General features: G+C 42.0%; 1 protein-coding gene across 1 annotated transcript; it reads left to right on the forward strand.

The window, feature by feature from the left end:
• Positions 1-15,692: 15,692 nt before the first annotated feature.
• On the forward strand, positions 15,693-18,716 carry LOC133912993 (uncharacterized). Its single transcript, XM_062356011.1, has 3 exons — positions 15,693-15,919; positions 16,143-18,337; positions 18,414-18,716. Exons 1-3 carry the CDS (start codon positions 15,811-15,813, stop codon positions 18,492-18,494), a joined length of 2,385 nt encoding a protein of 794 aa, XP_062211995.1. The 5' UTR covers positions 15,693-15,810; the 3' UTR covers positions 18,495-18,716.
• Positions 18,717-22,194: the final 3,478 nt, after the last annotated feature.

Here is a 22,194-nt window from a genome sequence, read left to right on the forward strand (position 1 = left end):
ATATGGAAAAGACTCAATAAATTCTACCCATTTAGCATGTCATTTATTTAGTTTAGCTTGACTTCTAATATGTTTTAGCGATTCATGATCGGAATGTATAACAAATTTTTTGGGCCATAGATAATGTTGCCAAGTTTCAAACACACGAACTAAAGCATACAATTCTTTATCATAAGTGGAATAATTCAGACTTGACCCACTTAATTTCTCACTGAAATAAGCAATAGGTTTACCTTCTTGAATTAGCACACCTCCAATTTCAATCCGACTAGCATCACATTCTAGTTCCAAGGTCTTACCAAAATCAGGGAGTTGGAGAAATGTAGCATGAGTGAGCTTCTCTTTCAACAACTTGAATGCTTATTCTTGTGCAGGTCCCTATTTGAAAACCACTTCTTTCTTTGTCAACTCATTTAATAGAGTAGCAATTGTGCTGAAATCCTGCTCAAATCGTCGATAGAACCCCGCAAGACCATGAAAGCTTCTCGCTTGTGTAACAGTCTCAGGAGTTGTGAGCTCTTTATGGTTTCGATTTTTGCTTCATCCACCTCTATTCCCTATAGAGTAATAATATAGCCAAGAAAAGAGACTCGATCCGTATAAAAGATGCACTTTTCGAGGTTACTAAACAAACATGCATCTCTCAAAGTGTTAAAAATAGCACTTAAATGATCAAAGTGTAGCTCATATTACTTATTGTAAATCAAGGTATCATCAAAGTAAACCACCACAAATATCCCAATGAAGGCATGCAAAACATCGTTCATCAATCGCATAAAAGTACTTGGGGGCATTAATTAACCCAAAAGGTATTACTAACCACTCATACAAACCAAACTTAGTTTTAAATGTATTTTTCTATTTATCTCCAAGTTTCATTCAAATCTGGTGGTATCCACTTCGCAAGTCAATTTTAGTGAAAATTATAGAACCACTCAACTCATCAAGCATATCATCTAACCTAGAGATAGGGTGACGATATCTTATAGTAATATTATTGATGGCTCTACAATCAACACACATACGTCAACTACCGTATTTCTTAGGAACCAAAAGAACAACATAAGGGCTAAGACTTTCTCGTACATACCCATAGTCCAAAAGATCTTAGACTTGTCGCTGAATTTCCTTAGTCTCTTCCGGGTTGGTCCTATATGCAGTACGGTTCGGCAAAGTTGCTCCCAGAATCAAATCAATTTGATGTTCAATCCCTCAAATAGGTGGTAATCCCGAGGTACCTCTGCTGGAAATACATCCACTTAGAAGTCTAATTCCATCGGACTTAGAAGTTGTTGTTGCTTTCTCCCTTTTTGATGGAAAAACTTTTTTCGCTACTTGCTGATTTTTAGATTCATTCTCAAACTCTTTTCTCTTATTTTCAGGCATCTCTTGTTCACATTTCACAAGTTCAGCAGGGGTTAAAGGTAGAAAAGTTATTTTCTTTCCTTTATGCATAAGGGTGTACTTATTTCGTCTACCATAATGTGTTGCATTAGTATCAAACTACCATGGCGGTCCTAGCAAAAGTGAACATGCTTGCATAGGTACTACATTGAAATCAACACAATTATGGTATGAACCAATAGAAAAATGCACCCTACCTGTTTGCATTACCTTCACCTTACCACTGTTGTTAAACCATTGAATATGATAAGGGTGAGGACGGTTTTTTATTGGCAAGGCAAGCTTCTTGATCATATCTGAACTTACTAAATTGTTGCAGCTTCCTTCATCAATAATGACTCAAACATGATAATCCTTGACTATGAGGAACATTTGAAACAAATTATGGTGTTGTAGCTGTTCTGCTTGCTCCATTTGAGTGCTTAACACTCGCTGCACAATAAGGGTCCGATAATCCTCCGTGACAGTGGCATCGAACACTTCCTCATGGTCAATATCTATCTCATGACCATCCTCATCACTTGCATGGTTAGCTGCAAGAGCATATTCATCCTCAACATCACTAGCACTTACATATCCACCATCTTCTGTTACAATATACGCTTGCTGACTTGGGTAATCCTTCATAACGTGGCCCATTCCCTTGCATCAGTGGCATACAATCCCGATCGATCGGCCTGTAGAAGCAATTGAAAAAGAGCTCTTAGCTAGACCCTGCGCACTTAAGGATTTGCTTACCTCGGGAGCGTGCGACGGTGTCGAAGGTACTGCTGAATGTGCCCTACTCAAGAATTGGGCAGCAGATTGTGTAGCTGAACGTGGAGCTATTTTGACTTGTCCTGATGTTGATTTTGAAGCGGTTGTGCTTTCAAAATTACTCCTTGGCCTCTATTGTCATCCCTGCAATTCTTTTTCTGCCAGACATGTAAGTTGGAATAATTTAGGTACACTATTATATTCTTTGTAATCAACTATGTCTTGAATTTCATGTCTTAACCCTCCATAAAAGTGTGCCATTACAGCATCTTTATTCTTAATAATATTACAATGCAACATACTAATTTGTAGCTCCTGATAATATTCTTTTACGGATCTATCACTTTGGTTTAAGTGCTGTAATTTCTTACGCAAATCACGTTTAAAAGAGGGTGGAATAAATTTGTTACGTATAGCAACCTTTAAAGCATTATATGTGGTAGGAGCTAATCCATCGATGCATATTCTATTCCACTAGATAATTACAAATTCTTTAAATTTACTAGTGGCTTGCCTAACTCTATGCACTTCAGGAACTAAATGAGCATTAAACTTCTATTCAACCATCATCTTCCAATCTAAATATTTTTTAGCGTCATAAGCACCTGCAAAAGATGGTATGGTAAACTTAACCTTAGCAAATGGATCATTAACACGCAGGTTATGTTGCTGAAAATTATTACCTCTTATACCTTGACGGTTGAAGTTTAATCTGTTCCATTATCGTGTATCAAAGGCATCTTGTTCTTGCCTCAAAATTTCATAATCTGCTCTTGTTCATGGGCTGCACCATGAGGATCCACACGCCCATAGTTTGGTGGCTGATTAATCACTCGATCAAAGAGTGTATTGAGCATGGCAATACTATCATTAAGTCATTGCAATGTAGTGTTTGTCTCCGCAAGCTTCTTATTGATGTCGTCATTGATAGCTTGTCAATGATCATTCAACACCATTGTGAGTTCTTCCCTCCAAACACACTCATATGCATCCGATGCTTCTCCTGCCATGATTAGTCGAAGATGAAAAACAATGAGAGATAAATTATCCCTATCGACTACTAGGTGGTGGAGGTGGAGTCACACACTCTCAAGCGTCTTACCACGCTCTTGCAAGTGTTCTTACCAATCACCGTAGTTGGCACAATCGGTGGCTGATTCGTGATACCTTATCGGGTGCGAGTGAAGTAGTTGCAAGGGGGAAAACCGTTCTGATCGAGAGAAGGTGTAGCTTGGACATACAGTATTTAGTAGCAAGGAATAGCAATAATTGAAATCAGATTAGCAAAACTAAATAAAAGTCCACAATACTCGTCACAGTTGTTGGCTCGAACACGTTCCTAGAACTAGCTCAAGCAAGCTGAAAACTATAATAGACATAAGCACAATGGAATAAAATTCGCAATGCAAATTGATTCTCTCTTTTTTTTAATTCTCTCTCTCTCTTTTTTGCACTCTTTGCTTCTTGCTTGTTTTTCTTTTCTGTTTTTTTTGAATGTGACACAAACTCAAAAACTCTTCTACTGTCTTTTCTAAGACTAGTGAGGTACGTGGGTCACAATTTTTTTTGGAGAGCAAAGGTATAAAGGTAATAAAAAGATACTCTCTCTCTCTCTCTCTCTCTCTCGCTCTCTCTCTCTCTCTCTTTGAACTTTGGCTACCTTTGTTTCGGCTATGGTGGTCGGATCCGAAAAGGTGGGCGATTCTGACTAAGTGGCCGGAGTGCCTGGTCGGGATCCCGAGTGGGTGGTCGGAGTGCCTGTTCGGACCCCGAGTGGGTGGTTGGAATGACTGATCGGGATCCCGAGGGGGTGGTCGGAGTGACTGGTCGAACCTCGAGCAGGTGGTCGGAGTGACTGGTCGAACCTCGAGCAGGTGGTCGGAGTGACTGGTCAAACCCTGAGCAGGTGGTCGAAGTGACTGGTCGGGACCCCGAGTGGTTGGTCGGAGTGCCTGGTCGTGCTCGAGTAGATGGTTAAGCGACTAGTGGTTGAACACGAGTTGATGGTCGACTCGACTAGAGACCATACTCGAGTAGATGGTTAAAGTGACTAGTGGTCGAACACAAGTTGATGGTCGACTCGACTAGAGACACAATCTCGGCTACAGAAAACAAGGGCAGGCCGAGATACACGATGACTAAACAGCAAGACTCGACACTAGAAACTAGATCACGATGACTTGACCAGCAACAAAGACACCGATGATGGACTCAAACTCAATAACGCGAATACTAAAAACGAAATTGCGAAGGCACAAAGTAGTTTGGACAGCGGAAAAACTAAGATCTAAATATTTTTGTGGGACAATTTTCTAGACTCTAGGTAATGGAAAACGATGAAATAAAGGGGACAACTAAGATTACCTAATGGGTAACCGAGGCTCTGATATCACTTGATGCGCGTTTGCCTGATCTTCCAAAAGGTAATATAATAAGTCGATTGGTGGAGTTTCGACGTTGATGATCCAAAGGCTCCGAATAGAATAGATAGAGAACCCTCGCAACCACTACACCACTACTCTGTGGTTATCAACTATGTAAAGATGTGGTTGACCTTGCCAAGAAGGCTTTTTCTGCAAGCAAATCGAGAACACAAGCAAAATAGATAGATGCAATTTGAATATTGCTAATTATCAATGAAGTGCTCGAGTTGGGGATCCACATACCGAACAAGCGGTAAAACTGTATAAACAGAATAATCTAAGTAAAACACAAAACTAAACTATGATAGCTACTGTGTATATATAGGGAAAATGTGAGGTGGTCAACCTAGGATTGTGCAGTCATGGAAAGAGACGTGCACAACCTGGACTCCAACCCTGACATGATTACATGACCCAACTAGGTCCAAAACGATGGCACAACACCTTATTTCTTTGACTTTGACTAAACTATAAGGAATATTTGGTCGAGCTTCTATCCATTGGAAAGGGCTCGTCGTAAGCTTTCAAGAATGTCCAAAATTGTCTAAAACGGACTTCGTATGAGAGAGTTATACCCGTTTTATTGATGTGTTGTCCTGCGACTTGACCTCGACCACGACTTCGACTACAACTACGACCACGAGTATAGCTCAGCCTCGAGTCCGAGTAGACTTGACCTTCGAGAGGTGACGTCCGGGTAAGGTTGTGGTGCTTTTCCCACGTTCCTAAGCAATAAAATATCACAAGAATTTAGTAGGAATCCATCCAAAGAAGTATGAACAGTGAGAAACGAGTTCACCTGGTGGTCTGATTGTCGTGCACGTGCTCTTGTAATTGGACCTTGTTGATAATCTAGATGCAAGGGAATTCAAGACTCATTTGTATACAAGACTCATTTGTATACATATGTATGTGAATTTTATATCTTTAACAATAAGGTGAACAACTTTTAAAGGTGGAAAAATCTCAGCTCATCAACCAAAACACAATTAAAAAAGAAAAACTGACAACAAAATAAGAGAGCCAATAGAAATAAACTAGAAGGGGATGAACAAAAGCATCGGATGAAACATGCACTTCATTTCGTGCAAAGCTCAGCTCTTTTTTTTTTTTTGCAGATTACAAGATATTTTTCTCACAAAAAGCTCTCACTTCCTACAAAGGCTAACCTCTCATCTAAAACCCTAGCTTATAAACTCAAATGACTAGCTCAAGCCTCCTACATAGCCCTACCTCTATATTTATAGGTCTAGGGAGGTAGCTTAGCCCTTAAACTTCCTTATTCTCAAAATACTCCTCTCTTCTAATGACCTCCTATCTACCATCAGGGTATTTGGGTGTATTTTTTGCTCCATCTATCGAACAGTCATGGTGCCTTCATGACTTAGTTTCGTCTCGACGAAAGCTTCACGATGATGGCATGTGCCCTTTATCCTTCCACGATTTTGAGGCCAAACTGTGAAACCGTCTCGCATGTTTCTCAAAGTGTGGCTTATTGTCACTTGCTTTCACCTTAAACAAGCATCCCTTTTATTGACACGTGTAATCCGTCTTGCGATCTTGATCGCCGGTGAGTCTCTCTCGCTTACGATCCCTCATGCTACCTTGTTACTTGTACTGACATCGCCTTCGCTTGACTTCATCAACACGACATCTTCATCATTCATTCCATGCTTTGCTTGACCTCCATACGCACAGCTAGGATCACCCTTGACTCCACTTGGCCCCCTCTATTGTCTGGCACCAAGCACCCCGCTTGGCCCAGATCATCCCGCCATCGGCCACCAAGTTGCATCCATCACCTATATATCATGAGACAAGGACACACATATATCCAAATCCAATATGAATTAGTCAATAATCAAAATCCTCAGTTAAAGCACATCTTAGAAAAATTGTGAACATCAGATGTTCCGGCGTTGTCATCTCCTCAACGCTGGATCATTCGGTATGTTCAATCCAGCAGACCGGCCATCTAACAACCTATCTACAAGAAATACTCCAACGAAGCATCGAGCGTTCATCCCTTTGAACGCCAGACCATCCAATGGGTACAAGTCCACTAGAGCCAGTTTGCAACCTCTCTACAAGAAAAGATCTGACATTCACTTCACTCCATCATCGGACCATCTGGTGTGCACTTCAGTGTTTGCCTCTGGGATAAAATACTTTGACGTGTACATTTTCCCATCACTAGACCATCCGGCATGTACATTCTTGCCAAAACTCGTTATGCAATATCTCTACAAGAAATAGTCTAGCATTCTCTTCACTTCATCGCTGGATCATCCGGCATGTACTTCAACTTTTGCTTCTGAGCTGAAATGCTCCGACATGAAGCTCATCTGAATGTCGGTCCATCCGACGTGTACAAAATCGCAAGCGCTGGATCATCTAGCGTGTATAATTTTCCTGGACTCAAAGACAAAACACGCCATCTCTATTTCTCCATAATTTTGGTTAGTCATGATCATAATTGCAGTACATAACCATGCTCATGCAATTCACAAATCAATAAACCAAAATAACAACATTTTCAATCACTCATCACATATAAACCAATACATATTTCAACTTGGTTTCTTATGATCCCAGCCTCCTCGGCTTTATCCTCCCTCCCGGCTTCCTCTCTCATTGCTCTCTCTCGCTCTCAACTGCAAGCCTGAGTAGGGCACCACCATTGAAGCACTACTGAGCTCAAATCCCACCCATGTGATCTTGAACTCGCCCCACCCAAGCCTCAAAACGCGCTGAGAGACGTCGTGCGAAGATTTCCTCTCAGTTTCCCATGCGAATCCTCCTTTTTCCAGGTTGATTAACCTTTCGCACACCGTTCTTTCCTAACTCCGGTGACTCCAATCCGGACATGTCGAGCAATCGTGGCAGGGAGTAAGGTGCAGCAAGACTCGGGTGTGGGGGCAAACTGGGAATGAATAGGGGCGTCAAACACGTGAAACAGGAGAAACACCATTTCACTATTTCGGCCCGATTCTTCGAATCGATTCCACGAGAATCACCTCACGTGCTATCATTTGGATCACCCAGAGGAGAATTGGCACTGATTCCCATATCCAAATAGGGCCATAGTTGCAACGGTGTTATACAACTAGTGATACTCCATCTCTTCAGCTAGATTATGTAAGTTTGTGCAAATTTTGTCTGGTCATCTGGTTGATCGTCGATGACGGAGGGTATCACAACAAAGCAAAGTGATGCAATTAGCCTCTAAGTTGGTACCTCACATTAGTGGCTTATGTTTTCTACGGGACCAGTGATAAAGGTAACTTGTAATTATAAGGCTCCAAGCATGCTACAACGTTGACATCTTCCATGCTTGCCGATTGTGCTGCCGGCGGTCGTCCTCACATTCTCTTTGGGCATGTTAATTATCTAGACCTCTAATTCGTGTTTTGGTAATTAATGACAACATTAATTTATGGACTAACATGTTTAAATGAGTTATGAAAAGGTTAGTCCCAAAGATGTTGTGAAGCTAGAAGAAGCATGTGTGGAAGATATGCAAATGGCTAGCTCAAGACAAAGGTATAAAATGTAGGGTATTTTTGTTTTGCCGGTCAAAGATGATTAGAGAAGAAATTTTACCAGATTAATAGGATATGTATCGTACTATTAAGAGGTATGTGCATTTACTTGAGATATCAAAAGTGCCACAATTGCTCAAACATGTTTTTCATCTAGAGTGAGGAATTTAGTTTGAGTGGAATCAAAGAAAAACTGCCTTTGGGTGTTTTGTGTTGTGGCGGTTTGTCCATCAGCAAAGGTCTGGTCTGACCGCTATATAGACAAGGAAATTTAGCTCGAGTTTTTGGTGTGGCGGTCTGATCGACGTGGTTAGGCAGTCTGACTGATGTATTAACTTGTTAGATTTGTTCAGACCTTAGTCCCAGTCTGACCGCGGTGCGTCCCGGTCTGATTGCCAAGGAACAGAGGGGTTCATACCCTCTGCTCTGGCTGTTGGTCTGACTGCCGAGCATGACTGGTCTGACCACCCGGGAATAGAGAGTTTTGATACTTTGTTTCCCGCTCACAGTCGGATCAAGAGACGTGGCGGTTTGACCGCTAGACCTGTGTTAGAGTCATGATTACAACTTTTGTATCCATTGTATGACTGGCGACTGATCGTCGGATGAACTACGATCAGACCGTCAGGTGCGCAGAGATGTCAAATCAGGAGCAACAACCATATTTTGAATGGTGGGCTATAAATAGATGCTTGGCTAGTTAAAGGGTGGTCTCTAGCACTACACTACAATACATTTGAGCACTTACTCTCCCTCTTTTGGCTTAGTGGTGCATATTTGATTGTGTGAGAGCATCGAGTGCATAATTTTAAAGAGTTTGACCATTGAGGCACTAGTGATCCTTCAAGTAAGTGTCATCAACTTGTTACTCTTGGAGGTTGCCACCTCTTAGACTGCTTGGAGGTGGTTGTGCTATTGAGCCCTTCAAAGAAGCTTGTGAAGGAGCCACGATAGTGTTTGTGAGAGGCTTTGAGCACACCTTGTCAGAGCGACAAAGTGCTACTTTAGTGGAATTGAGGTATTGAGTAGTTCAGTATTCTATTACGACTTAAGATCAAGTTGCTCGGTGTGAGCCCTTTCTCGTGTGAGAATTGGATACTTGATAGAGATGCGGTTAGAAGCTTGAACTAACTTCAACATGGATTAGGGGTGATCAGCAAATCACCGATACCATAGGATAAACTTCGAGTGTCATCTCTCGAGCTATTTACTTTACTATTGAGTTATTTACTTTCATATAATTTACCTTATGCAAGTTATCTTCCTAGAATATAAATTGTTACATGCCACCCTAGGATTGCAAACCTTGACATAGCTCTTTGTTATTTTGTACTGCTTTAGTGTTCTTTAGTTTATTTCTACAAGTTTTCTTGATTGCTAAGAAATTAGTTTTAAAATCGTCTATTCACCCCCTCTAATTGGTATCCTAAATCCTATAAGTGGTATCTGAACCTAGGACTCTTTTTTATAGTGGATTTAAGTATCCCGGAGTAGGATAATGGCTAGTGAGGCTCATGTCAATGTGGGGAAGCCACCGTTTTTTGAGAGGTTAAACTATGCATATTGAAAGGCTAGAATGACCGTATATCTTAGGACTATAGGCGGTAAGCTATGAGATATAGTAGATAAGTATTATGCAAATTTTTGATCCTACTAATCTTATCGTTGAACATAGAGAAAATACTCTTACAAATGCTCAAGCTATGAATATTTTTATGGTGCTTTAAATCTTAATGAGTTTAATCGTATTTGCAAATTTGAGACCGCTCATCAATTTTGGGAAAGACTAAAAGAAATTTGTGAAGGGACAACCATGGTCAAGGATAAAAAACTTTTTATCTACAAAGGCAACTTAAAATTTTTACTATGTTGCCAAACCAAAGCATTGCTAAAATATTCAATCATTTAAACGACATAATAAATGAGCTCAAAGGACTTGGTATTGATGTATCCGATGTTGATTTCTCTCATAAATTTCTTAGAGCTTTTCCTAACAAATATGACACTATTGTGACTTTGCTTGTGAGATCTAACTTGAAGGATACAACTCTAATGCAAATCTTGAGTGAAATTCTCACTCATGATATTTTCAAGAAGTCACAAGAAGATCTTTATGATGATGCTACCGATGCTAAGAAGAAGAATATTGCATTCAAGGCGCAAGCATCAAGAGACAAAGATGATCATGAAGAGAGTGGTGATGATGATGAGGATGATGAATAAATGACACTCTTTGTGAGAAGATTCAAGAAATTCATGAAGAAGAAGAGATATCAAAGCAGATATAGCAAAAGGGACAATCTTACAAATAGAATCCCTTTGAAGAAAGAAGACGTTTTGAGTACGGTGAAAAGGAACACATTGCCACAAATTGCAAGAACAAAGAAGAAAAATATACCAAGAAGAAGAAGGAGAGTGATGGCAAGAAGGTATTCAAGAAATACTATAAGAACAAGAAAGATGAACAAGCATGTTATGTTGAATAGGATTCAGATGTAAGCTCAAGCTCCGACTTTGATGATGAGAAGCCATCTCAAAAGGGTCTTGCCGGTTGTAGCTATCAAGGAGGCGCATTCACTCTTCTCCACACCTTATTGTCTCATGGTAAAAGGTGACTCTAAGGTATTATGTGATGAAGATGAATATTCATATGATGATCTAGTTGAGTTAATAAATAGTTTTGATGACTTCATGAGTAAAGAAAGAGCAAAGTTTAAGGAATTTAAGAGAAAACACATCTCTTTTTAAGAATCCTATGAGGAGCTAAAGATGTCTCATGAGGGTCTAAAAGAAACTCATGAGATGCTTAAGGAAGCTCATGACTCTCTTATTGCTCAAGAAACCAACAAAACAGAAGTTGATATGAGTATATCTTGCAATACTCTAGATGATACATCTACTTTACCTCTTATAGTTCATCTACCTTGCATAATGATTTTCTTACATTGCCTATATCTTGCAATGATGTCTTGATTATTGATGAAAATATCAAGTTAAAAGAAAAGGTTGAAAAACTAACCAATAATCTTGCAAGATGCTATGTTGGAGAATCCAAAATTAGACAAATTTTGGATAGTCAAAGGTTATCCATCAAGAAGGAAGGGCTTGTGTATGTTCCCAAGAAGGATAAGAAAGCATTCATACATCACAAAACTACTTTTGTGAAAGGTAGTGTCTATTGCATGAAATATAAGAAAATTGAGCATGTTGAAAAAGATTGCAAAAATATCAAGGATAATTCATATGCATCTTTTGATTCATGCTATGTTCTTAAGAGATGTTCTAATGGTAGTGTTAAAACTAGATTTATTGACACTCATATAGTTGGTGCTAAAAAGAATATCATTCGGGTGCCTAAAAACTTAGTGACTAACATCTAAAGACCCAAACAAATTTGAGTAACTAAAAGAGTTAACTTTATTGTGTAGGTAAACTACAAGTTTGGTGTGAGACATTGGGTGCTAGATAATGAATGCACTGAACACATGACCGGAAATCAAAGAATGTTCACTTCTATGAGTAATAATGGATCGAAATATGACAAAATTATATGTGGAGATAATAGCAAAGGAAAGGTAAAAGGATTAGGTAAAATTGTAATATCAAATGATTTATCTATCTCAAATATCTTACTTATTGAATCTCTAAATCTCAATTTATTATCCGTTGCTCAATTATGTGATCTTAATCTTTCATACACTTTCTCTCAAATGATGTAATAATATCTAGCATGAAAGATAATAGTATAGTTTTTAAAGGTTTTAGACATGATAATTTTTATGTAGTTGATTTCTCTTCTAATGATGAAAGCCTAAGTATATGTTTGTTTAAAAAGTCATCGAAAGGTTGGTTTTGACATAGAAGGCTTGGTTACGTTGGTATGAATTAACTAATTCGTTTGTTAAAGCATGATCTAGTTATAGGGTTGAAGGATGTGAATTTTAAGAAGAACAAGCTATGTAGCGCTTGTCAAGCCAGAAAGCAAGTGGGAAACTCACATCCTTACAAAAGCTCCATGTCAATCTCAAGACCATTGGAATTATTACACATGGATTTATTCAGACCAACTATATATGTAAGCATTGGAGGTAATAGTTATTGTCTTATCGTTGTTGATGATTTTTCTAGATATATTTGGGTATTCTTTTTACATGATAAGACAATTGTTTTTAACACTTTCAAAAGCTTAGCTAAAACTGCAGAAAATGAATTTGAGTTCAAGGTCAAGAAAGTGAGAAGTAATAATGGCTCCGAATTCAAGAACACAAATATTGAGAATTTTTGTGAAGAAAAGGTATCAAACATGAATTCTCGACTAAATACACTCCGAAGCAAAATAGAGTAGTTGAAAGGAAGAATTAGACTCTTATTGATATGACAAGATCAATGCTTTTAGAGTATAATATTTTCAAAAAAATTTGGACCGAAACTATCAATACCACTTGCCATTCATCAAATAGATTGTATTGTCACCGACTATTGAATAACCGACAGCCTGACCATCAGATGAACTGCGGTCTGACCACCAGGTGCGTAGAGATGTCAAATTAGGGGTAACAACCACATTTCGAATGGTGGGCTATAAATAGACACTTGACTAGTTCAAGGGTGGTCTCTAGCACTATACTACAATACATTCGAGCACTTACCCTCCTTCTCTCATTCTCTTAACTTAGTGGTTGCATATTTGAGAGTGTGAGAGCATCTAATGCATAACTTTGAAGAGTTTGAGCATTGAGCCATTAGTGATCCTTAAAGCAAGCATCATCGACTTATTACTCTTGGAGGTTGCCGCCTCCTAGACGGCTTGGAGGTGGTTGCGCCGTTAAGCCATTTAAAGAAGCTTGTGAAGAAGCCACTGTAGTGTTTGTGTGAGGCTTTGAGCACGTCATGCAGGAGCAAAGTACTACTTTAATGGAATCGAGGTATTAGATACTTGTGAGAATTAAATACTTGATAGAGAAGCGGTTAGAAGTTTAAACTCATCTCAACGTGTACTAGGGGTAATCGGCAAATCACCGATACCACAGCATAAACTTCGAGTGTCATCTCTTGAGCTATTTACTTTCATACAATTTACCTTATATAATTTATCTTCTTAGAATATAAATTGTTGTATGCCATCTAGAATTACAAATTTTGACATAGCTCTTAGTTATTTCATATTATTCTCATATTCTTTAGTTTATTTCGGTAAATTTTTAAGATCACTAAACAATTAGTTTTAACACCACCTATTTCATCCTCCTCTAATCGGTATTTTAATCCTACAACATACACCTCAGATTGGAGGTCGTTGAGCCATAGATATTGGATGAGCTTCACTGAGCTCAACGAAAGTTGGATTGTGTCGATAAATCTGGGGTTCAACGTCTGTGAGGCATTTGTGATCAACACTCAATGATGGTGACCCGATCAAGCACTGTTGATTCGCCTAATCGAAAGCAATGTCATGTCCATTTTCGAAAGGACTGTTATGACGCAAATTAAATGACCTCTGTGTCTCCAGCAGCAGAGACTAAATGGAGACTTGAGCAAAAGATTTACCAATTGCACTGAAACCCTGTGCATGAAGTGGTGTACAGTTGAAGTAGATGACGATGAGGACAGTAGCTGTGAGGTAGTTGGTGGCGATGGGTACTTCGGTGCCGTGGTGGATGACTGCTGTGGGAAGCTCACCGAGACGCCTCTGTGGGCGACGGCGATGATTGCTTCTAATCCATGCCAGCAGCGGCGACGTCCCTTCCAGCGGCAGTGGTGTTAGATTTATTAGTCTAGATTCATCATTTACAAACTATTGGAAAGCGAAACGGAAGATATTACAACATGACAAATGGTAAACTTAGAGAAACTACAAAATAATTAATCCTGAAATAATTTAACTTTACGTTTCTTCGTGACTCGGAAGCAAAATATATCATATCCTTGTTCTTGATTTGCATGAAAATTTCTCACCCAAGAAACGTAGTCAAGCAATCACTTAGCTCGATCCCCATGGTATTCCTGACTCCTTAATTAGCTTATTGTTCACAATTTTATCGAAGAAAATGCTCTCTCAACACTAGCAATTGCTAAGGGAGCGACCAGAGCTTAGTAGCATATATTTTCCATTTTTATAGAGAACTCAAGTTCATCTTTACATATATCAGCACAATGAAGTGTGTAAGTTCATCTTTACATAGTGCTGGTTGGGCTGTTGGGAGGTAGTTGCTCTCTTATGCTATAACAAGCTTGTTTCATTTGATCCCGTTTTCGATATAAGTATACAGTACACGCATACATACTATGCACGTGTGTGTTTTTTCCCAAAAGAATTTGAATACTCAATTGAATTCCCTTTAACCAGGTGTGAAAACAAATTAGTGATACGCCTGTTCCGAACTTTGGATGACTAGTGAGTCATGATTGATAAGTGCAGTCATTTTTCTGAGATCCAACTAGTTTTTTTAGTGGCTATTTTTTTGAGTGGCTTGGATGGAACTAGCTTTTTTTTAGGGAGGGATCGCACTAGCTAACCAAAGACCCCAAAGCAAACTGAGAAACAGAAAGGCCAGTCCGTTGTGCGTATTTTGGGCTGGGGGTGGGGTGGAGGAAAGTCTGTGTTGGACACGCCTGGGGCGAAGAGAGGACCAACCAATCGAAGGAGTTTCAGGACAGTGATGACACCACCGTAGCTGATTAGTAGCATACATTTCCTATTTGGAGACCATGAGGAACAACCACAAGGGCTAAATCCAGAAAAGAGAGACTATTTGGAGACTAAACCTACTAGGAAGCTACTATATGTAAAAATAGGATGGGTCCATTCTCCCTCTCGCCGAAGGGGAATCGACATGACGGCAGTGGCTAGCTGGAACCCAGAGCAGTCACGTCGTGGGAGCTAGGAGGCGTGTTTGATGTTTTCTATGGGTAGGGATCGTACGCCCACTTTCAGGGTGGAATCAGTTGGAGTTTTATCAAAAGACAGTTTACAGTTTTTAGCTTGTAAAATGATTTTGTAAAATGAGCTAAATAGTAGAAGTTAAAAAAATAACTTTTTCTAATTCATTTTTCCTATAAAATTATTCTCTCTATACAAAATTTACCATAAAAAATCATTTTTAATCCTATAATCACTCCTATAAAATTTGAATATACGTTAAAAAATAACTTTTCTAATTCATTTTCCCATAAAAATAATCTCTCTATACAAAATTTACCATAAAAAATCATTTTTAATCATATAATCATTCCTATAAAATTTTAATCTACGTTACCCGCCTATCTTTGTTCACGTACGATATGTTTGTGTACGTCCGCGCGAACATGCGTCTCTCGTGACGCGTCAGTGCATCCCGAAACAAGAGTGCAGGACAGGCACAGCCGCAGCAGGCAGCGCAGGACGCTGAGCTGCCGATTCTGTGCGGCGTCGGGGGGTGCGGGCAGGTAGCAACGGTCGGCTGAGCGCCTGGGCCCGGTCTGGCAGCAAGCACCCAACGGGCAGATGCATCGGAGACGCGCGCCCATCGATCCCAAACTCCAACGGTCACTACGACTCCAGAGTATAATAGCAGCAGCACCGGAAACAGATCCGTTCCCATCCTCTGTACTAGCCGTTACTCCCCCAAATCCCCGCGTCCGCCTACTCCCCCGAACCCCCCGAACCGAACGACTTCTCCTGCGTCGTGGGAGAAGGGCCTCTCGTGATGGCGACGGCGAGGTCCCCGTCCCCGGGGCCGGCTGCGAGGTCCTGCTGCGCGTCCCTGAGGCGGAGCGCCGACTCCAGCCCCTTCAGGCCCATTAACTCCACTCCGGGTAAGAACCACCTCCCTCGCCGCATTCTTTGTTTTCTTTCCCCTTTTCCTCTGGATTTCGCCGGGTTTCTTTCCTTCTTGCAGATAATCCCTCGTGTCCCCTTCCGTTCCATGTTTTGATCCCTTCTTTTCGCGTTTCCATTCATTCCTCGATCTGCTGATTGCTTCTTTTTTCGACCTCGATCTGCTGATTAATTGGTGATTCACGGGTGATTCTCTTGCAGATTATCCGCAGAGGAGCTCGTCTGTCTGCAAGACCGGTGGCGGCGGCCGCGCGTCCCCGCGGGCCTGGTGCGCGGAGAAGGAGAACGACCAACAGCGCGACGCGGCGACGACGCCCAAGGCTCGCTGCGGAGGCGGCAGCGTCGCGAAGAACTTCATGGCGCCGACCATCTCCGCCGCCTCCAAGGCCATCGCGGCGTCCTCCTCGCCGAGGAAGAGGATCCTCGGGGAGCGCAACAACGACCACCTGCCGCAGCAGCAGCTGCAGCCCGTCCCGTCGTCCCCATCCGAGCTCGTGGCGCACGGCATGCCAAGGAGGGCGTCACCACCGCCCGAGGTGGCTCTGGGCGCGCCGCGCCGCCTGCGGCTCTCGCTCGACGGGGCTCCTGCTCCTCCCGCGGCGCCGCCGGTGGCCTCGCACGGCGAGGCGGAGGAGCAGGAGGAGAGGGTGGAGAATCCCGTGTGCAAGATCCACCACCATCACCACGGGGCCGATGCTTCGTTGGACGCAGATGCGGCAGCTCCGTACGATCCCAAGACGAATTACCTCTCACCGAGGCCTCGGTTCCTGCGCTACAGGCCCAACCCCCGCGTCGAGCAGTACCGGCAAGGCGGCGGGGGCAGCGTTAGGCGCCTCGAGGACGGCTTCGCCTCTGAGAGCAGCGAGGAATCCGACACCGTCACAACCACCACGGCGGAGGATGAGTTGATTGAGGAAGAGCACGAGCAGCCGCCGACGTCGGTGCCAAATGACTTCCCGGAGGAGTCGTTGTCTCTGGATGCTACATCTGAGACTTGTGCCGATCCTGCAGCTCCGGCCGTGGTACTGCCACAGGAACCTGCGCCGGTTTCGCCACTGGCTCGGGTTCTGACACCGGAGCCGGAGCAGCCTACGGCGATTTCCCCACGAGCTCGCGTACTGACACCTGAGGCGGAGCCTGCAGCAAGCCCAGCGCGAGCCCGTGCCAAGAAGAAGAGATCTTCGCTGAGGTTCCTGCTTAAGCCCCTTGCTTTGATTCTGTTCATGGCTGCAGCGTTTGTCTGCGTGCCACTGCCGCCGGGTTCCCCGGTCATGCTGAACACCTCCCTGTCCAAGGTGTCAGACTTTCTTTCAGTTCAAGAATTGCATCCTGTGGAGTTGGCTGCTTGGCTGAAGCAATGGTCAAGCAGTTCGTTGGATTTTGTCACGTCCTACTGGAAGGCTCTTGCTTCTTCCGAAGAACAAGAGTACTTTGGTCCGCACTTCGCAGCCAATTTGAGTGCTGCAGTTGCTGATGCAGACCATGGTGTTTCTTTCTACTACAGTGCTGCTCAGACAGGGCCAATGACAAGGGAACAAGACATCAGTGCCAGTGTCTTGGAGCAAGAGTTAAAGATTCAGGAGGTTGTTTCAGAGAGTGATACTGAGGTGATTGCAGAGCCTGATGTAGAGGAAATGGCAAACTTTGGTGATGCTGCAATGGATCAGGAAGCCATATCTGCAAGACCCAGTGTCATAGAGGAGGCAAATGAGCACGTTGATGCAGAAGTAGAGGAGGTGCTTACTGCTGAGATGGCAGAAGTTCCAGGAAGCAGTGGAGAAGAGATGTCATCCTTCAGTCAGAATTTGGACATCCCTGCTCAATCTGGACCCGAGCCTGAACATGTAGAGGACATGGACGAGTCTTCCTTGCAGCAAGATGTTCTGACTGATGAGTCCGAGGGTGATCGTGCAGACGGCAAGGAGGGTCTGGAAGCGCATCACGGTCAGAAGTTGGGATCGAATATATGGCCAGGTTACTTGGACAAAATCTCAAATCCTGCTGCATTAGGTGCTTCTCTTGCTGCCATTATTATTCCTGCTGCTCTGGCCTTCCTTTACATGAGGCAGAAGCAAGCTCATGTTGCCGTGAACTCCAATGCACCAACCGAGCAAGCCGAGCAAGTTGAAGCTCAATCTGGTTCAGGGAGCAGTGAAGGGAATGTCTTTGTGAAAGGCTCGCAGTTTCAGAATCCTATGGTAGAAGAAACTGAGAGACTTGGTGGCTCTGGTGCCTCACAGTATAGCAGCAGTTTGTCATCTGGGCTTGGCAGGAGGACGAAGGACAAGGGGGAGGAGAGTTTGAGCCGTGAGCCAATGCCGAGGAGGGATTCTACGGCGTATTCGACATCATCTTATGGTAGTTTCACCACATATGAGAAGATCCCTGCGAAGAAAGTAAGCTGCAATTGCTATTTGTTCATTCCATAAGCTATTGTTGTATGTCTTGTGCTAATCTGACCTTGCTCCACAGAAAAACAAGGAAGATGAGGCAATGACCCCAGTCCGACGTTCCAGCAGGTTGAGGAATCAAGTTAAATCACCAGAAGCCTAAGATGGGCAGCTATTCCTCCGAACTACTATCTAGAGGATCTAACTTTTAGATTAGCACACTTGCCACTTCGACAGATGTATGACGCGATGAACAGTTTTCTGCTGTTTTTCTCTCTTCAAAACAATTAGGACTTGTGTTGTTGATTTGTTTAAGATTTCATTAGTGATTGTTGACTTGTATGCTCTACTGTTCTCAAATTGAGAGAATCCTCGTTTTCTTTTATGTTTCTTGCATAAATGGATATCCGAATACCTGAAATCGTTTTTCTTCACAATACCAAGCTTGGGTTGAACAAAACACAAGAATCGCTTCATGACGGGAAATATTGTAGGTATTTAAATCATTAGAGTGTTTGTTTAAGGTGTAAGTAAATAACGAGTTACGTTACGTTTTGTAAAGTATGCAGACGGTTTCACGGTTGGGTCTTAAAATCATGGGAGGATTGGAGGAGTATTTAGTACTATCGCGAAGCTTGCATCAAAGTCGTTCGATAGACGGAGCAAGAAATAGACCAAAATACACTCAGTTGTAGGTAGGAGTGTACTGTAAAAGAGGAATATTTTGATAACAAGCTAAGAAGCTTAAGGGTCAAGTTTTCCAAACCTATAAATAGAGGGATAGAGTTATGCTAGGGTTTTAGAGAAGAGAAAAACGAGTGCTAAAATAGAGCTGACATCCTTGAGCAATGAAAAATCCTTATAAATAAAGGTGATACTTTTTTAGAGAAAAATCCTTATAATTCGCCTAAAATAGAGCTGACATCCTTGAGTAATAAAGTTTATGTTTTTGCATATGCTTCAATTCCCCTCCTTCTAGTCTCTTTCTATTGGTTCCCTCAAGTTTGCAAGTTTTTTTTTTCGATTATGATTTTCTTGTTGATTTTTGTTTTTGCCTTTGAGCTGTGATTTTTTAACCTTGTGAAGTTGTTCTTCTTGTTGCTAGAGGCATAAATATTCATATACTCATGTATTTGAGAGGGTCTTGAATCCCCTTGTCTCTAGATCATCAATTTGGAGAGTTGCTTCTTTCAGTTACTGTTGTTTTGCTTTGTTCTTCATTCAAGTTCAAGCTTTTGTGCTCAAAGATATATAGAATGATATTAAACAGAGTCTATGGTTCATATTTCATCTGTGGAATCATATTGCCTTAGAACTTTCTTTCTCGTTTTATGTCTCTAAAGTTTATATTTTTGTTTGTGCATTTTTGACTAGCGTGTGGTCAACAAGAAGTAGACCATCTATTTCGCAAGAAATTTATAAGACGCTTATTCACCCCCTCTAGTCGTCATTCTCGGTCCCACACCTTTTCAACGCATAATAAAAGGAACTCTCATTTTGTGCTTGCGTAACGCTGAAGTACTGGATTATGACTGAATTTTGTACTAGACTGACTACTGTTTATATATTAAACAAGACATTATGCTCATACTGAGGGGCTTTGATGAACTCGATGTTTTTTCAGAAGTAACAACTTTTTGTTCTGTGCTCACAACTTGATACTATAAAATAGAGCATGTTATTAATTTATTATCTAATATGTTGGTTCAGCTTCATCTTGATGTTTGCAATCTTACTTAGTGATGTTTCTTAGAAGTTTTGCACACAACCATTAATTCCTAAATTCTCTCCAGGGGTTAGATGTGTCCGTTTTTGAATCAGGACGAGTAGTTGGGGAATAGCAACATGCAAGATACATATACTTGTTTCGATTGCTGCTGCCACACCAAGTCACCAACAACGTGATTGTAACACAAGTGCCTGTCCTGAAACCATTTAGTCTTAGTAGGTACCTTTGGGCCTTTAGCTATTAGGATGCATCTATGTGCGTGTGGGTTAGTATTAAACTATGGCATTTTGTGGATGAATTGATCTTTGGTTATTCAGATGTGGGGTGGAAAAAGTAGGTCTAGCAATTCTGGTCTATGCAACAAAAATAATGGAGTTGTATCCATAGTGCCTTTTTTTCCAGCCCATAAAGAAATAGTCCGATATTCCTCCATATATATTAGAATTTATCATTATCCGATGTGTGTCATCATATGGACATTATTAGTAAACTAAAGTTTTGTCTATTGAGGTAACCTAGATTCTTATTTATGAGGCCTTGTCGTTACTCCTGAACCATATAATTGTGCCCCCATTAGGGCCTGTTTGGAAGTTTTGTATATTTCTTGACTCAGAAATGGTTTACGCCTGGAATCTTTAGTGTACAAGAAAAAATATTTCACTATTTGGGTAAATGTTTCCATCTTAGCCAGAAGAAAAATGAGGAACAACCACTGCTCACCAGCATGATGCAAGCTCACCGCCATCTGACGAGAACTCGTTGTTGGTCCGAAATGGCCTGGCCACCATAACGAGGGCTCGTCGCCCCGCCGGCATCTCAGGCTCGATGCCCTGACAAGGGCATGCCGCAGCACCGGCAACCGCAAGCTCGACACCTCGACGCGTTCTCGCCATTGTCCCTGCCTCAACGTTCCGATTTCCCCTCCCAAGCAGAAATCGCCCTCGCCAAATCCAAATCCCCTCTCATAGCCCCCTCCCATCAAGGGCAGCGCAGATCTGAGAGTGAATTGAATTGGATTCAAGGAGAGGAAGCCATAGACAGCCATGGTTACGAGCATGGCTCCGTCCACTCCTCCTCACCTCCTCTGCTACTTCCAACAGCATTGCCAACAACAACAAGAGCAGCAAGAAGAAGGAAAACAAGGTCATCTCGTGCAGGTCGCGCGCCTTCTCTATCAAGCACTACCTCCTTGACAAAGGCTTACACGCAGCCCTCGTTGACTTCCGCTCACCGGATCTAGCCGCCTCACAAGTGTTGCGACGTGAAGGGGAAGGAGTGAGATCCATTGTGAGGGGGCAACAGTGCTCAGGCCGGCCACATCGGTGGCGCTTCAAGGGGAGAGAGTGGTGAGGGATGGGAGAGTGATTGACTGAGAGTCAGGGAAGAACGAGGAGACGCAACCCAGCTCGAGTCAAGTCAGGAGGAGGAGGAGGAGCCGGATAGATAATGTCCCGACCTATATTTTCCAATCCGACAAAATGGTTCAAAATGGCTGTAAATTTAGTGTGCTACCGGCCATCCAAACAAAATTTTCGGTCCACTTCGGAAAAAGAAATATTTTTTTGAGAACGGGGAAACCCCATTTCCATTACCAGGTAACGGAACAACGTACTTAGCAGTGACGTTTACAACCCTAAGTGAAGGGATAGAACGAGAGGACTTCAATATTGACAGACCAACGAGTAAACAGGACATAGAGGAAACTCTAAGAAAAAACATCCAAGTTTAACCAAGATAGCAGCAGAGAGACAAAAGTCTGAAAGACACAAACGAACAGAGCAAAAACTAATTAGCGATTTCATCATCGTCTGGCGAGTTGGAGGTGCCCACGTCAGCATTAACCTTAGAGATCACGACTGCAGGACTGGGAAGCAACAACGAAGGAGGCATCTGGCGTTGCTGCGATGACAAAACGTTCATAACAGTGCTGAGAAGCCCTTGAGCACCTTTCATCAACTCATCCTTATCCATGTCTTTTAACAGGTCTGCCCAGATTTTCAAAAAAGAACATGAGTGAAAGATAATTTCACTAGGAGCACGAATGAGTTTTTTTTTCTCAAAACATGCTTTATTTCTAGCTTTCCATACAGCCCAGCATATTGCTGCAAGCCCAACCACATGAAATACTTGCCCT

The sequence above is a fragment of the Phragmites australis genome, chromosome 3 (assembly GCF_958298935.1).
Source record: "Phragmites australis chromosome 3, lpPhrAust1.1, whole genome shotgun sequence".
NCBI classification, from domain to species: domain Eukaryota; kingdom Viridiplantae; phylum Streptophyta; class Magnoliopsida; order Poales; family Poaceae; genus Phragmites; species Phragmites australis.

What these genes read in the sequence shown, in the direction of transcription:
- LOC133912993 (XM_062356011.1), top strand. Translation starts at nt 15,811, where the DNA reads ATGGCGACGGCGAGGTCCCCGTCCCCGGGGCCGGCTGCGAGGTCCTGC. An exon ending in GCCCATTAACTCCACTCCGG is followed by an intron (nt 15,920 to 16,142) that starts GTAAGAACCACC and finishes ATTCTCTTGCAG; the next exon opens with ATTATCCGCAGAGGAGCTCG. An exon ending in AGAAGATCCCTGCGAAGAAA is followed by an intron (nt 18,338 to 18,413) that starts GTAAGCTGCAAT and finishes CTTGCTCCACAG; the next exon opens with AAAAACAAGGAAGATGAGGC.